At 47.6% G+C, this 13134-nt stretch overlaps 5 protein-coding genes across 5 annotated transcripts; 2 read left to right on the top strand and 3 right to left on the bottom strand.

Moving 5' to 3' along the window:
* Positions 1-447: 447 nt before the first annotated feature.
* On the bottom strand, positions 448-2514 carry CTRU02_202613 (tol protein; the record flags this gene model as incomplete). Its single annotated transcript, XM_036720027.1, has 1 exon — positions 448-2514. The coding sequence occupies one exon, from the start codon at positions 2512-2514 to the stop codon at positions 448-450; it is 2067 nt and encodes a 688-aa protein (XP_036588729.1).
* A 1764-nt stretch (positions 2515-4278) lies between these two features.
* CTRU02_202612 (pectate lyase) lies at positions 4279-5279 on the top strand (the record flags this gene model as incomplete). Its single annotated transcript, XM_036720026.1, has 5 exons — positions 4279-4492; positions 4570-4724; positions 4777-4875; positions 4936-4989; positions 5103-5279. 5 exons carry the CDS (start codon positions 4279-4281, stop codon positions 5277-5279), a joined length of 699 nt encoding a protein of 232 aa, XP_036588728.1.
* A 336-nt stretch (positions 5280-5615) lies between these two features.
* On the bottom strand, positions 5616-7010 carry CTRU02_202611 (exopolygalacturonase C 1; the record flags this gene model as incomplete). The annotated part of the gene is made up of 3 exons (XM_036720025.1): positions 5616-5711; positions 5768-5859; positions 5930-7010. 3 exons carry the CDS (start codon positions 7008-7010, stop codon positions 5616-5618), a joined length of 1269 nt encoding a protein of 422 aa, XP_036588727.1.
* An 858-nt stretch (positions 7011-7868) lies between these two features.
* On the bottom strand, positions 7869-11234 carry CTRU02_202610 (transporter protein smf2; the record flags this gene model as incomplete). The annotated part of the gene is made up of 7 exons (XM_070204061.1): positions 7869-8183; positions 8242-8512; positions 9251-9501; positions 9643-10090; positions 10143-10417; positions 10502-10740; positions 10799-11234. The coding sequence occupies 7 exons, from the start codon at positions 11232-11234 to the stop codon at positions 7869-7871; spliced, it is 2235 nt and encodes a 744-aa protein (XP_070062643.1).
* Positions 11235-11887: 653 nt separating this feature from the next.
* CTRU02_202609 (glutathione-dependent formaldehyde-activating gfa) lies at positions 11888-12980 on the top strand (the record flags this gene model as incomplete). Its single annotated transcript, XM_036720022.1, has 4 exons — positions 11888-12118; positions 12181-12359; positions 12413-12602; positions 12666-12980. The coding sequence occupies 4 exons, from the start codon at positions 11888-11890 to the stop codon at positions 12978-12980; spliced, it is 915 nt and encodes a 304-aa protein (XP_036588724.1).
* Between the last annotated feature and the right edge of the window lie 154 nt (positions 12981-13134).

Below are 13134 nucleotides of genomic sequence, written 5' to 3'. Positions count from 1 at the left end.
ATACACCATACTATTCCTAGTAAAGACCAAGTGAGAGATAACAATGAAACGTACAGTGTACAGTAGAACCGGAAAGAATTTAGAAAGGTGACATTTTAATCGATTTACTTTTATTCCTAATGACTGACCAGGGGGACAGGGTGGTCTCACATGGGCTTAAGGAGGTCTTTATGTTTTGGAAATCTGTTATAATACTGCTATTTTTTGAAACGAAGAATTGAAGTGAGGTTTGATAGCTTTGATAACTATAATCATAAAACCTTTAAGTATTCAAATGAAAGAATAGCAAAATAATAAACAACTCTGCTTCTTGATTAATGCGAGGTAATTATCAACCGTTCGCATGCTATGTATGGTATCATTACTTTGGTATTCCCTCGAGACGGTTGTCAAAGTCTGCATTCCAGAGAATAATACTAGCCTGGCTGGAATACATCGTATTCAATGTTATTCCATCGTATATTCCCTCCGTTCGAGATCATCTATATTTAACGGATTACGGCACCCTTTGGTACTAATCAACCAAAGTCCCACTCGTCTCCAGGCACCTGTTTGTAAATTTCGCTGCAAAATCAAAGCAGTGGCGTCATGGTCCTCAGAATATCCGTAAACACTATGCAATCCTGCCAATACGAAGTTTATCTGTTGCATGTCTTTTAGCTTGGTGATGGAACTTTCCCCAACGTATTGAGAATCAGACATGAATACAGGTGCTGGCTTCCCCTGAAACTGCCATTTTGCTTGCCCGCCTTCCTGGTAAGTGTGAGTAAAGAAATTTGAAGGGAGAAATCTTCCCTTGATGCGAAGAGCTCTGTGCCCTTCGATTTGTTCCTTTCTCTGATATCTGTGAATGGGAACCATTTGTTCCCCAAAAGCCGTGTGCAAATCAATAGAAATTGCGGAGAGGTAAGTTTGCGAAGATTCAATAGATGATTCTGGGTATTGTACTTTTCCTGCCCAGCCAGCCCATGCCCAAGAAGGGAACTCAGGTCTTCTTCTTTGTGGACGGATATGATACCAGGCAAGAGAAGAGGTAAAGAGCTTTTTGACCATTTCGTTTGATGCAGACCGAGGATAGCACAAACCCCATAAGTTCGATAGAGACTCGTGTCTGTGGCGGAACATCCGAAGGATGCCTTCAAAAGCATTCAGTGAATCTGAATCATACCGAAGCTCCCGGGATGTGTATTGCGTCACCATTGACTTGTACTGAATCATCGAAATATGAAGCGGTGTCTTATTTGGGTCCAAGAATAACTGGCTATTTCGGTACGCACTAAGAATGCCTGCACGCAGGTTACTTCGCGAGTTTCCCTTGTTCTTGACATGCATTGTTTCGAGGGGAATTCGTACGCTTTCAGTGCAATTCATTGAATTGCACTCAAAGTAGACCTGATCATCGAGGAAAAGGAGGCGCCGCCGACTCAGGGTCGACTCCTGGAAGGTCCAGGCTCGACTTCCCCATTTCGACTCTCGTATCATTCGTTGAGGATTCTTAACAGGCCAAAGGATATTTGCACCCACCGTCTCGATCCAACTTGGAATGATGCGCTCAGTTTCTTTTATTCCCGGAATGCCGTAATTCTCGTCGGAGCCAGCAGCAGCAACAATGGTGAGGTCTGAGTTTTCATAAACAGAATCCATATGTTGAATTTGCTTATGTTTGTCTGGGTGATCTTGCCTGATACAAAACTTGTCTACCCAAAGATATCGATATCCGAGAGATTGAGTGACAACGATGGCATCAGAGATAACTCGGGGGAGTGATAGTGGTAGTTGCCTTGGCTCTGCATCATTCCGGAAAGTTTCCTGGTCACTGCTGTCAGAGCTACCCCAAACATAGCTCAGTGCTATGTAATGAACAGTATCGGTTGTCCTATGCGTTGTAATAAGTCTTGTCTCACAATCGATGAGATCAAGACCAGATGCACGAGCTGTCTTGGCGTGGCAGAGTGGACCATGATGGAGCTTGCAAAACTGCAGCCAATCTTGCGCGACTCGGGGGTTAAACCGGCACGAAGGAAGCTCGAACATAATGGAGGTGTTGGGTGATCCAGGCTGAAGGATCGCGCAAGCGTTGTCTGATACGTGACTTTCAAGCGCCTCATGCAGTTGCCTCCCTTGTAAGGTCTTTGGCACTAGAACTAGGACTAGAGTGACGCTTTCTCGCAAAGTGTCTAAGCCAGCTTTGCCGGCAGGACGACACATGCCAGAGTAGCGGAGGTAATGGAAAGCTCGTAGTTCATAAGAGTCGTCACCATCGCTCTCGGAGCCATTTGCTCCATAGATCTTGGAAACAGCAAACACTTGACATAACTTACAGCCTCCAGTGGGGCGGTCGTGACTGTGCGCACGGATGGTTGAGACAAAGATGCCATCCCCGTAGCATGCTTTCCAGCGATCAGTCTCGTTCAAAGATTTGAACGCGGAGAACTCTAACTGTTTACAATCTTCACAGAGAGATTGGCTGCTCGAGCCACCAGGTATACGCATTTCGAGAAGTGGTGCCTCCATTCGTTCTCTATTGTCGTTGGACAGAAATAGTTAACCAAGATGATGGTGCATGAGCTTATCTGGCGGTTGGGCGATGAAGGAGGTGTAGATGAATGAGTCTGACAACCAGATGTCAGGCAGCAATGAGATTGAGCCACATTTTGAGCTACAAGGCTGACTTTTGGTGGCACAGGCATCTCACATTTTTGGTTCGTATAGGGTACTAGGCCCACCTCAAAAGCTTACGCCTAAGTCTTCGTACCCATTCCATCGGCTGCTGCTGGACCCCATTTTGGCCAAGGAAGGGAGTTGAAGCCAATCAGAGCTCAAATGTTGACTGTTCTTATCAAATCATATCCCACTGACTGTGACTGGGCAACAGGCACATTGCGAACCACAAGGCGTCCTAGGGTCTCCAAATTTCGTGGAAAACAGTGATGTGACTGTGAAAAAGGTCGCACTCTCGGTTCCTGATTGGCTTTAACTCCGCACAGGAGTAATTGAGGAACTTTTTAGAATTGTGTAAACAGTCATCGTAACGGAATGATACCGGGGTGGACAGGCTAAAGCACCGTAATCATTCGGAAGCAAACTCTGTAGCCTGCTTCAGCGACCTTTTGCTCATCTATGGTAGGAGGGACAGGATCCTGAATTTTCCCAACTTCGTAGCAAAAACAGTTATAAAGCTGCCTATATTAAAGTTAGATAATGAATACGCTTACACTTTAGCTTTAGAAATACCTGTTACGGGCTGTGTCATGGTGGATGTGGCATAAGCTGTGCCTGCGCACTATTCCTCTACCAGGCTCTTAAATTTAGTAAAAACATCCTTAAATTAAGCTTGCCTCTAGCTCAGTTGTTTGCAGAGACAATCGGAGTCTGTGGAGACACTCGTGCGTGAGGGGAAGCTCCCTTTGCTCCCCGGCTTCACCACAGCTAACCTTTTTGAAAAGTGCAGCTAATCCGACTTTTCTAAGCCTGTAGAAAGTTCAAGGTATATGTGTAATATGTCACCTAGGATGAAAAACTGCCCTTCCCGTTGGCCAAAGTGTTACTTTCTCCGTTCTCTTGATACTGCGTGGCAATAAACTGGAAGAAAGAGAATGTTCCACTTGAGAGTATTCGGTCCTAGAAGTAGACTGAATGACAGTAGTTATCAACTGAAAAAGGCAGGCCAGCATAGGCTAGCCCCAATGGGCCGAGTAGGACTCAACACCACCTTACTGTTGTTGCCAAGACCAGGACACGAGGCCCATTGCCGTTTGAGAAGCTCGCCTTCGTATTACGAACTGATATCTCTTTCCGGCCTAGATTGATCCCTCATTCTTTGTCAGCCAATATTGTGCTCCAATGCAATACTATGCCTACGGCTCAGCCTATAAATGTCAATTTATTGGTGGGACTTCCATCAACAGCCGAGACGGACGTTATAGAAGTAAGCTTCGGAGAATAATTCTGCGCCAACGAATCTATTCTCCGGGTATAGATGGACCTAAACCGAAGTTGTAGGGCATTACCAAGACTGGCATGTCGGGTTTCCACGACTAGGACAAAAACACAGATATATATGAAAGGATTGCACCAATAAGCTGTCTTCCCATCGCCTTCTGCCAAGTCTTGGCTTGGAGGACTCCATGCGTTCCAATGAGAGCAATTCTGGCTTGTTAACACTATATCCTGCTGTGTATATAATCGACCAGATATTCCTCGTCAATGTTACTTTCGGCAGGGCAATATAGAGTTTTAAAGATCACTAGCAGCCTATAGCAAACCTCAACCACCATCATGATGCTTCGAAACGCCGGAACTTTTGCTGTCGCCCTTCTTGGCGCTCTGCCCGCCACTCTTGCCTGCCTGGGATGGGAGGGGGGTCTGCCCAAGCCAACTGTTAACAAGCCAATCTCCGCGCCAATTTACGTCAAGTCTGGTCAGGTATTTGACGGAGGCTGGGCCAAGTACGACAGAAACCCGTCTACCTGCAGAGGACAGCAAGAAGGAGGTACAACTTGATGCCTGTTTCATGCAAATACAACACATTTGAGGTGGTTACTCTATGCTAACATTGTTTTTGCTTAGGTGAGTCCGACACTGCCTTCGTTCTTGAGAAGGGTGCCACGCTGCGAAATGTCATCATTGGCAAGACTGCTGGCGAAGGCGTTTACTGCAAGGGCGGCGGTTGCAACATTGAGTTTGTCTGGTTCGAGGATGTCTGCGAGGATGCCATCTCTATTGTAACTGATTCCGAACCTCCAAACTGTTTGCCGAAACTAACCTCGCTATTAGAAAGACGACAAGGCTGGAGATGTGACTTGGATCGTCGGTGGTGGCGCTTTCCATGCTTCCGACAAGATCATCCAGCATAACGGCTGTGGACGCGTGAATGTGAGTTCACTTTTACTTTGCGTTAGCTCTATGATGAACTTATGCTAATTTCTAAATAAGATCATCAACTTCTATGCCGAAGACTACGGCAAGGTCTACCGCTCTTGCGGAACTGTGAGTATATCTCCTACACGTCGACTGCGGATTTAATCCTGGCGAGGGAAACCTGGCATCTTTCCAGTGCAACAACGGAAATGCTCATGAGATGTACTGACAACTGTGAACAGTGCCAGAAATGTGCCCGCCAGGTCTACATTGAGGGAGTCACCGCTCGTAAGGGCGGTGAGGTTGCCGGAATCACCAAAGCGAACGGCGACAGAGCGACTCTTGTTAACGTCTGCACCGACGCCAAGACCCCCTGCCAGAACTACAGCGGCCCTGGTGTCAAGGATGGCCCTTGCTAAGTTGTTCCCAACTCCTGGTCGCGAAAAGTGTTTCGCTACTTGTGCCTTCCGGCAAAGATTGCCTTGGTTGCTTTCTGAATGAGCAGACGAGATTGCTGCATTTGGAAACGCCTGAATGAACTTCAATTCTCTGTGAATAATAATCAAGCCGTATATAGGTCTCAATTGAGGATGCTTATATTGAAATCCCCTATACTTCATCATACATATAGATGTGCTTGAAAAACGGTCTGTGGCTAGATTACTTCCACGAAGTACATTTATTAAGTCTACTGATATATCGAACACGTCTTACGCTCTGTTTATAATAAGCGGATAATATGTTGTATGTCGCTCTTACTTCGACGCAGCAAGAGTGCCATTCGTGCAAGGAATACCAAGCCCCTTGTCGTTTTCCAATCCAACACATTGCATCTCGCCAGCACTTCCATCCTGAAACACATGTCAGTCAAACACTCTTCATCACACAAGACTATTAGTAAACTCACTGCTGCCACAAGGGTGATGTCCGAAAAGTGGAAGTCCTGGCAATGAGCTGCGTCTTTGCAGATAATGTACATGCCCTTTTTGGTTGATTCGCCTTCAGACCAGAAACACATGTTAGCAAGTCCATACTTTGGGTTAGGGGTCGAGGTAGAAAGAATACGCACCTAGTGTCTTACTCCAGCACGGGTTCGAAACACAGCTTCCGTCCTTGAGATCCTTGCCGGTATGCGCAGTAATGCTCTCCCACTTGAAGTTTTTCGCGAACGCCGCAAGAGAGGCATCCTTCCCAGCCGCTCCCTTCTCCTGGTCGACGTAGTCCTCGATAAAGTGGATAGGGTAAGCTGTGTTGGTAATGGTCATGTTACGCCAGGTGACGTCGGAAATCTGGCAGGTTGTGCCGACAGAACCCTTGAATCGGGCTCCCAGCAAAGAGTCATGAATCTCGGCATTTTCAAACAAGTATTGGCTACCGGATCCAGAAGCGCAGGAAACGGAAATTCCATGGGTACCATAAGCAACGATGTTGCGCATGGTGACGTTGACTGCAGGCGGGGAGACATTGATGATGTCGTCGCCATTGTAACTCTTCCAGCCATCGATAACGACGTTCGAGGCACTCACATCGATTCCATCAGTGTTGAATGGGAAAGCGCTCATGGATCGTGCATCTAGCAGAGTGTCCGTCATGTAGACGTCGTTTCCACCCATGGAAAAGACCCAAGCCACGGGGTTGAGGACCTTGAGGCCCCGGAGACGTAGGCCTGTGACGCCAAAAGAGAAGAAGTGCGGTCTTCCATTGTTGCTACTGTCCGTGGCTGATGGCCACCATTTGTCGCCATGGCCAATGATCCATCCTCCACCAGAGGTGCCAGAAGCCGTGAATGTAACACCCTGGCTGTTGGAAACGGTGATCCAATGGCCTGGGTAGACAGATCTGTTTTGGACAACTGCAGAGACTGTTGCGGGATTGTCTGAGAGGGTGAGGTTTCCTTCAATAGAGAACTCGACGTTGGTCAAATGGGAGAATTTTAGAGGCGTCAGCAGGCTGTATTCGGTTCCTGCGCTGAAAACGATGCGAGAGTTGGCGCCGCATGACTGGACCGTAGAAATGATAGTCGGAGAATCGTCGCCCTTGGATTTGGGCACGACGCAAGTCTTGAACTGGCCTTTGCCCAGAGTCTCCGGCAACCAGTAGCCCGAAGCTAAAGAGGCGAGGAGGGTAAGTTGCAAGAAGAGACTCTGCATGATGGTAGCTATTCCAAAGAAAGATGCACTTTGGGTGTCAAACACGTAGATCTCATATCCGGGGCATGAGTATTTCTTGGCACGTCTTTATATTAGATTAGCTTCCAGAGATCCCGAGGGAAGCGAGTTGCTCCCCCCAAATGACCCTGGAAGATTTAATTACTACCCCAAGCGCTGAAGTTTATGAGGTAGATTACCGTTCGCGATACGTTACTCTCGTACTGAAATCGGACATTGAGAAGATGGAACCTCACAGGGATCATCGCGGGTTACCGTGGGCTGAATGCTCTTTTGTGGCTTAGATAGGAAACTATCTTAAATGATCGGCTTATTTCTTTGGATGGAAATCGTGAGAAAAGCCGTTACCGCGACCTATCAAGACTAAGGAGGGTTAGTAGGAATCTTTAGATGCAGGTTGTTAATATAAAAAAGCTTGTCTCAGCTTCGCAAAGCCAGGATGCGCAAGTTGAGATGGAAAGGAACCTACGCAAAATGTCACCTCCGAGTCGCGGCACCGAGATTTAGGCGTTTCAATTAGACGAAACCTTTGCATGACTCTTCCTACTTTCAGGCCGACACTGCCGTCTCAAATCTCGCTTCGTCCAATGCCTTTCCACGACGTTGCCGTTTTGCCGAGAAATTCATCCGTGCGTTCCACGTCACATCTGCCCTGTTAATCTACAGCTAATAAATAATCAAGACTTGGGTTTTTCGATCACTTTATCATACTCTGGCATCACTGTTCCAATGACCAAGCCATTGTTCTTCATACGATGAACGACTCGTATGATTCTTGCTGTAGCAGATGGATTTTGCTGAGAAGCCATGGTACAGAGAAAACGTGAAGATACGAGAAGATTACTCGCCCTTTACCCAACCTTCCTTCTCGTTCTGCTCCTTGCTCCGCTGACTCCATGCCGGTGGCTCATCAATGCCTTCCTCCTCTTCCTTGTCACCCTCCTCCTTCGTCTTGTGAACACTAGTCTGCTTGTGTTCGGCTGGCGAGTATACCGTGTATAAGATCAAGGGAGTTGGGCCCTTGTTCAAGAATTGGTGCTTGGTCCCTGCCGGAACGATGACCATGTCTCCCGCCTTGACCTCCTGTTCCTTTCCACCCACTTGAGCGAGTCCTTGTCCCGAAGTGAAGGTAAGGATTTGGTCAACAGTATGAATCTGATCAAATCGGTCAGTTTCGCTGGTCGTATCTGGTAAGTCTACCTGAACACATTACTTCTTCGCCGATGTCTCCGCCTACGGGAACGGTCATGAGAACAACTTGGGAGTAGAGTCCAGTCCAAAGCACACGGCGGAATTCACCTGACTGAGACGGCAGGGCCGTAGTCATATCAGGGAAGTACTGCATCTCATGCTTGGGAGGGTCGCTTGAGGGTGTGGGGAACTTGGACATCTTGGTAACGTTGAGGCAGCGCTTCTGCTGGCGTAGTGGTACGTGAACTTGTTTGTAAGGAATACGAGTGATAGTTGACAAACCACGAATGACCCTATGTGATAACATTGGGTTTAAAATGAAATAATCGATAATCAAAGCTAAATTCACTACCAGCAGGTTTAGACCCGATGGTTATAAACATTGCTCGGTGGATATTGTATGATGTTGTGATACCCAGCGAATAAATACGTCATCGATCGATCAGATTCAGTCGCCGTTCAAATCCCGTGACGTACACCGAGAATCCTCACAAATCCCTGAAGAGTATTAATAAGGTGAAAGTCACCAATCAAAATTCAAAGCTGCTAAGTCCCCAGTTTAATCCCATATGAAGGAAGTTATTCACAGTTTTGTAGTCCTTTAGCCATTTGCCTCTCAGCTACTGTTGTCGATGAAGGGCATACCCACCTTTTCCCCGTTTTCAGAAATTAGTAGAGAAATGCCGATTTCGGTTGGTTATAAAAGATCAGATGGAGTTTAGCCAAAATCCAGATATATTCAATTTTTCCCTAGGTTTGGGGGTTGAGCCCCAGAAAGCTATCAAGGTGCGTGTTGAAAAGCGCATACCTGCTTGTTGAATGCAATGTAATCTCAAGTAAAAAGCGGCAAACCGAGATCACGGTCAATCTCGTCAGCAAAAAGTAAAATCAGTATCACACATGATGATACCTTGGGTCGTTTGAATGGAAAACCAAGTGTTGAGGCGCAAGGTCCTCGTCCCTCCCAACCACCAGTTCCTGCAAAAGGGTTCCTCACCGAACCTTTTTACTTTGAGGTAGTTCTCACTCACACGCCCTTTCCGAGCAGCACCAAGTTAGCGACATTCATCACCGCCATGATAAGCCAGGTGATGATCGCAAAGGCGGCAGTATACCATGAGTTAGCCATCTTTACCACATAGTCGCCTCTCGCGGTTGAGTCCTCTACATCAGAGCTGGTACGAATTCGAGCCCCACCAGCACGGATAGTCATGTACTTGTTGCAGCAGGTGAAGTAAATCAACGGCGCCGTGACGAATGGCAGAACGACACTGAGGACGACCTGTGACGCATCCAGCGCTTGGCTGATTCCCTTCCGTCCTACTGCCCCTGCGATAATGACACTCGGGACGATGCTGATGCCTCGAGTCACCAATCGGCGAAGCCACGGACGCATTTTCCAGTTCAAGGACCCCTCACTCACCATTTGTCCAGCAATGGTGCAGACCACTCCAGCAGAGATGCCAGAGAGGAGCAATGCGAGGGCGAAGACAGTGCCTGCCGCTGGAGAAATGGAGTCGTTGAGGAGCTTGTGGATGCTGAAGATGTCTGCTTCAGGAGCGTCTGGGTTGTTGTATAGAGAGACTCCCGCTACGATCAGAATGGCCGAGTTTACAAACAAAGCAAAGGTGAACAACGAGATGCTTAGCTCGGCGATCGAGACCTTGAGCGAGTGTTTAATCGCCCTAGCCGATGGGACGTAGTAGCCTTTGTCATTGTTGCCGTCCAAAAATTCGGAATCATCTACGCCAGGGGGCAGAAGATTGTGCTTCGCATCGTATTCCTTTAGCCGGGGCTGCACGATACCTGATCCCAGGTATAGACTGTGTGGCATGACCGTCGCACCTAAAATACCGCACGCTTGGTACAGTCTTCAAAAGGTTAGTATGAACAGTGCACAAACTGGCATGGTTGTTAAATTACCCTTTGGCTTCAATGACGGCATGGGATGGCAGATAGCCTTCAAACACTTCTCCGACGGATGTCTCTTGGATAAGAGATAGTTGGATGCAGAAGCAAACGACTACTCCCAATACTAAACCGATGATGAAGTACTCGAACATTCTCAGTCCCTTCATAGACCCATGTGGCCGGTAGAAGAAGAGAATAACCATGACGTCCAGGATAGAGATTGCACAGCCAGCCACCAAAGGTATGGCAGGGATGAGAAGATTCAACCCTACTGCGAAGCCAATCACCTAAGGTTATGGTCAGCAATTACAGGTAATTGAATATTTCTGAAAGATTAAGATGAGCTAGGAATTCAAAATAGGTTGACAAACCTCTGCAATATCGGTAGCAATGATGGCAATCTCTGCGAACACATAGAGGCCATAGTTGACCCAGCGCGGCAAGAATGCCCGACAGGCTTCAGCCAGGTTGAGCCCAGTCACAGTACCGAGCTTGATGCAGAGGCTCTGAAGGAAAATGGCGAAAAGATTTGCCAAGAGGACGATGAAAAGGAGCCTGAAGCGGTAAGTTGCGCCAGCCGCAACGTCAGTCGCATAATTTCCGGGATCAACTATGCACAAATTCCTGGTTAGCTACAACGCCTACAAGAGTGCAAGTCGCTCCCTTACTATAGGCGACAGCGATCATAAACCCGGGTCCGATGAACGATCCGAACTTCGTGATGGCATTCTTGACACGCAGAGAAAACGATGGCTGGGGTTTATCCTCATGCACGCTGCTACACGGGGACGGTGGGATCTGTGAGTGAGTGAAAGGGAGAGGGGCCGTACTGGCCCCGTCTCCCGAGGGTCGACCAAGAATAGTTATCTTGGTCGAGGCGGGCAGCGGCCCCGGTTCGGTGTCATTGTCTCGGCTCGGAGAAGCGCGAGGTATGTCGGCATCATCAGAGATGGTTTTATCATGACTACCATCCGACTTCAATTGCCTGGAATTAACCAAACCATTGAGATCTTCGTTTGTAGTCAAGTCATTTGACAAGGGATTGGGGTTTTGATTGTAGCCCTCTCCCTCGTAAGGTTCATCGGTTCGTGAAGGGCGGTTCATGATGCCAAAATCTTGCCTAGATGATGATGAATGAGGAAAACGCAGCGAGCTACGGAAAGATTCGCAAAGGTGGTCATTAAGTCATCCGAAGTGCCGCGTTAACCGTGTCTAGTTATCGTTTCACCGCACGATCCACTGATCGGATGACCGACGGGGCCCGAGTCAGATAGCGCTACAACTTCCGAATTACATAATCGTTCAGTTCGTAAAGACGCATACATGAGGGACTCTGGACGTCTCAGGAAATGCACTCTGTTTGGTGAATCTTGGCACAGCCCATTGGGTGATATACTAGCTACAACATCGCGATATTTGGATATACCGTTTGCTTCACAAGTTTCCATGGTTATGATTATTCCCAGTAGCTACAAGGGTCCACTGGCCATAAGCCATGTGCCTCATTAGTGCATTTCCCGTGCGGAGAGTGATGAATCGGGAAGCTCAGTGCCAGTCAATCATCCTGCCGGCTAATCGTTGGTGCCGACCGCCATACTGCATACACAATCATCCTAGCAACCCAACAAAAGTCCACGGTTGCCTAATATAATGATGCCTCTTTTTTCTTCTTCATTTATCATCAGCAAGGCTATTGTCTGTGACAACTTTCTGTACAACCGACACAAAACCTTTGCTGATTAACTAAAATCGCTCAGATGGCTGAATCGTTAACGATGTACCAAGGCAATTGCCACTGCGGCATCAACCGCTTCGAAGTTGAGCTTCCTGAACAGCTTCATCTTGTTAGCTGTTACTGTGCGCTTTGTACAAAGAAAGGATACGTATGGATATACGACGCTGAGCGCAATACGAAGATCACGAAAGGTTGCAACACTGAGACTCTCACTTCCTACACGTCATCAGGAACAGATGCGTTACAACATGAAGTGAGTACGCCTTGTTCCTGGCTAGAAGATATGTCGCCAGATTAACTAAACAGTATAATTAGTTCTGCTCGAATTGTGGAACAGGCCTGTTTGGTACCCACACGTCCGGCGTCCAGGCTGGAAAGAGAGGTATCAGCTTGCGCCCTCTAATCTCCAACATGACAGGAGTTTTCCTCAGAGGCAAAGAAGTTATATCCCTTGATCCCGAAGGCAATCCTACACCATACTTGGGCCGACTAAGGTTCTGAGCCCCGCCTTCTGGTTAGCTTGGCCATCTGACTAACAACATCTTAGTTTGATCAAACCCTCAACTGCATCCACGTCGCCTACCCCAGAGTTTCGAGGCATGCAGCCCAAGGTAACGGAGGAACATCTGAGACTTTATCAAGGAGCCTGCGACTGTGGCGCCGTGCAAGTTGCATTAAAAATAAAGCCCTTGGCTGAAGTCGAAGTCAAAGAAGACAATTGTAGCATTTGCGTCAGGGTACGCCAGTTGATCCTGCCTACATTCCATAACTCGAAGGAACTAACACCATAACCTCGTCAGAACGGATTCATCGGCGTATACCCCCACCAGTCGCAAGTAACGCTCGTCGGCAAGGAGAATACCCAAGACTATCGGTTCGGTCGGAGGTTTAACGGTTCTCCGTTTTGCAAGACCTGCGGAGTTCACTGTTTCAGCAACCTGTATGGTCCTCCACAGGCAATCATCGACAGGTTGCCAGATGAAAAGAAGAAGTTTGTGCGCAGGCAGTTGGAAATCCAGCCAGTAAATGTTGGCGTCCTTGAAGATGTCGAGTGGGACAAGCTGAATCTTCAGTGGGCAAATGAGGGGACTGAAGGCTATGTCCTGCAAGATTAATAGTACTCAGGAAAAGGCACAGACACAACATTCTCATGGGTGTGTGCTAGCGTATGTTTAGTGACATCATGCCATATGTAAAACTTGAAGGACAAATTTTGGTGCAGACACTCCTTACGTGTTGATCAAACGGTTGGCTAAGCGAGAAACTTCT

The sequence above is a fragment of the Colletotrichum truncatum genome (genome assembly GCF_014235925.2).
Source record: "Colletotrichum truncatum strain CMES1059 chromosome Unknown Contig_0001, whole genome shotgun sequence".
Classification (NCBI taxonomy): domain Eukaryota; kingdom Fungi; phylum Ascomycota; class Sordariomycetes; order Glomerellales; family Glomerellaceae; genus Colletotrichum; species Colletotrichum truncatum.
This window is presented reverse-complemented; position numbering and strand designations above follow the sequence as displayed.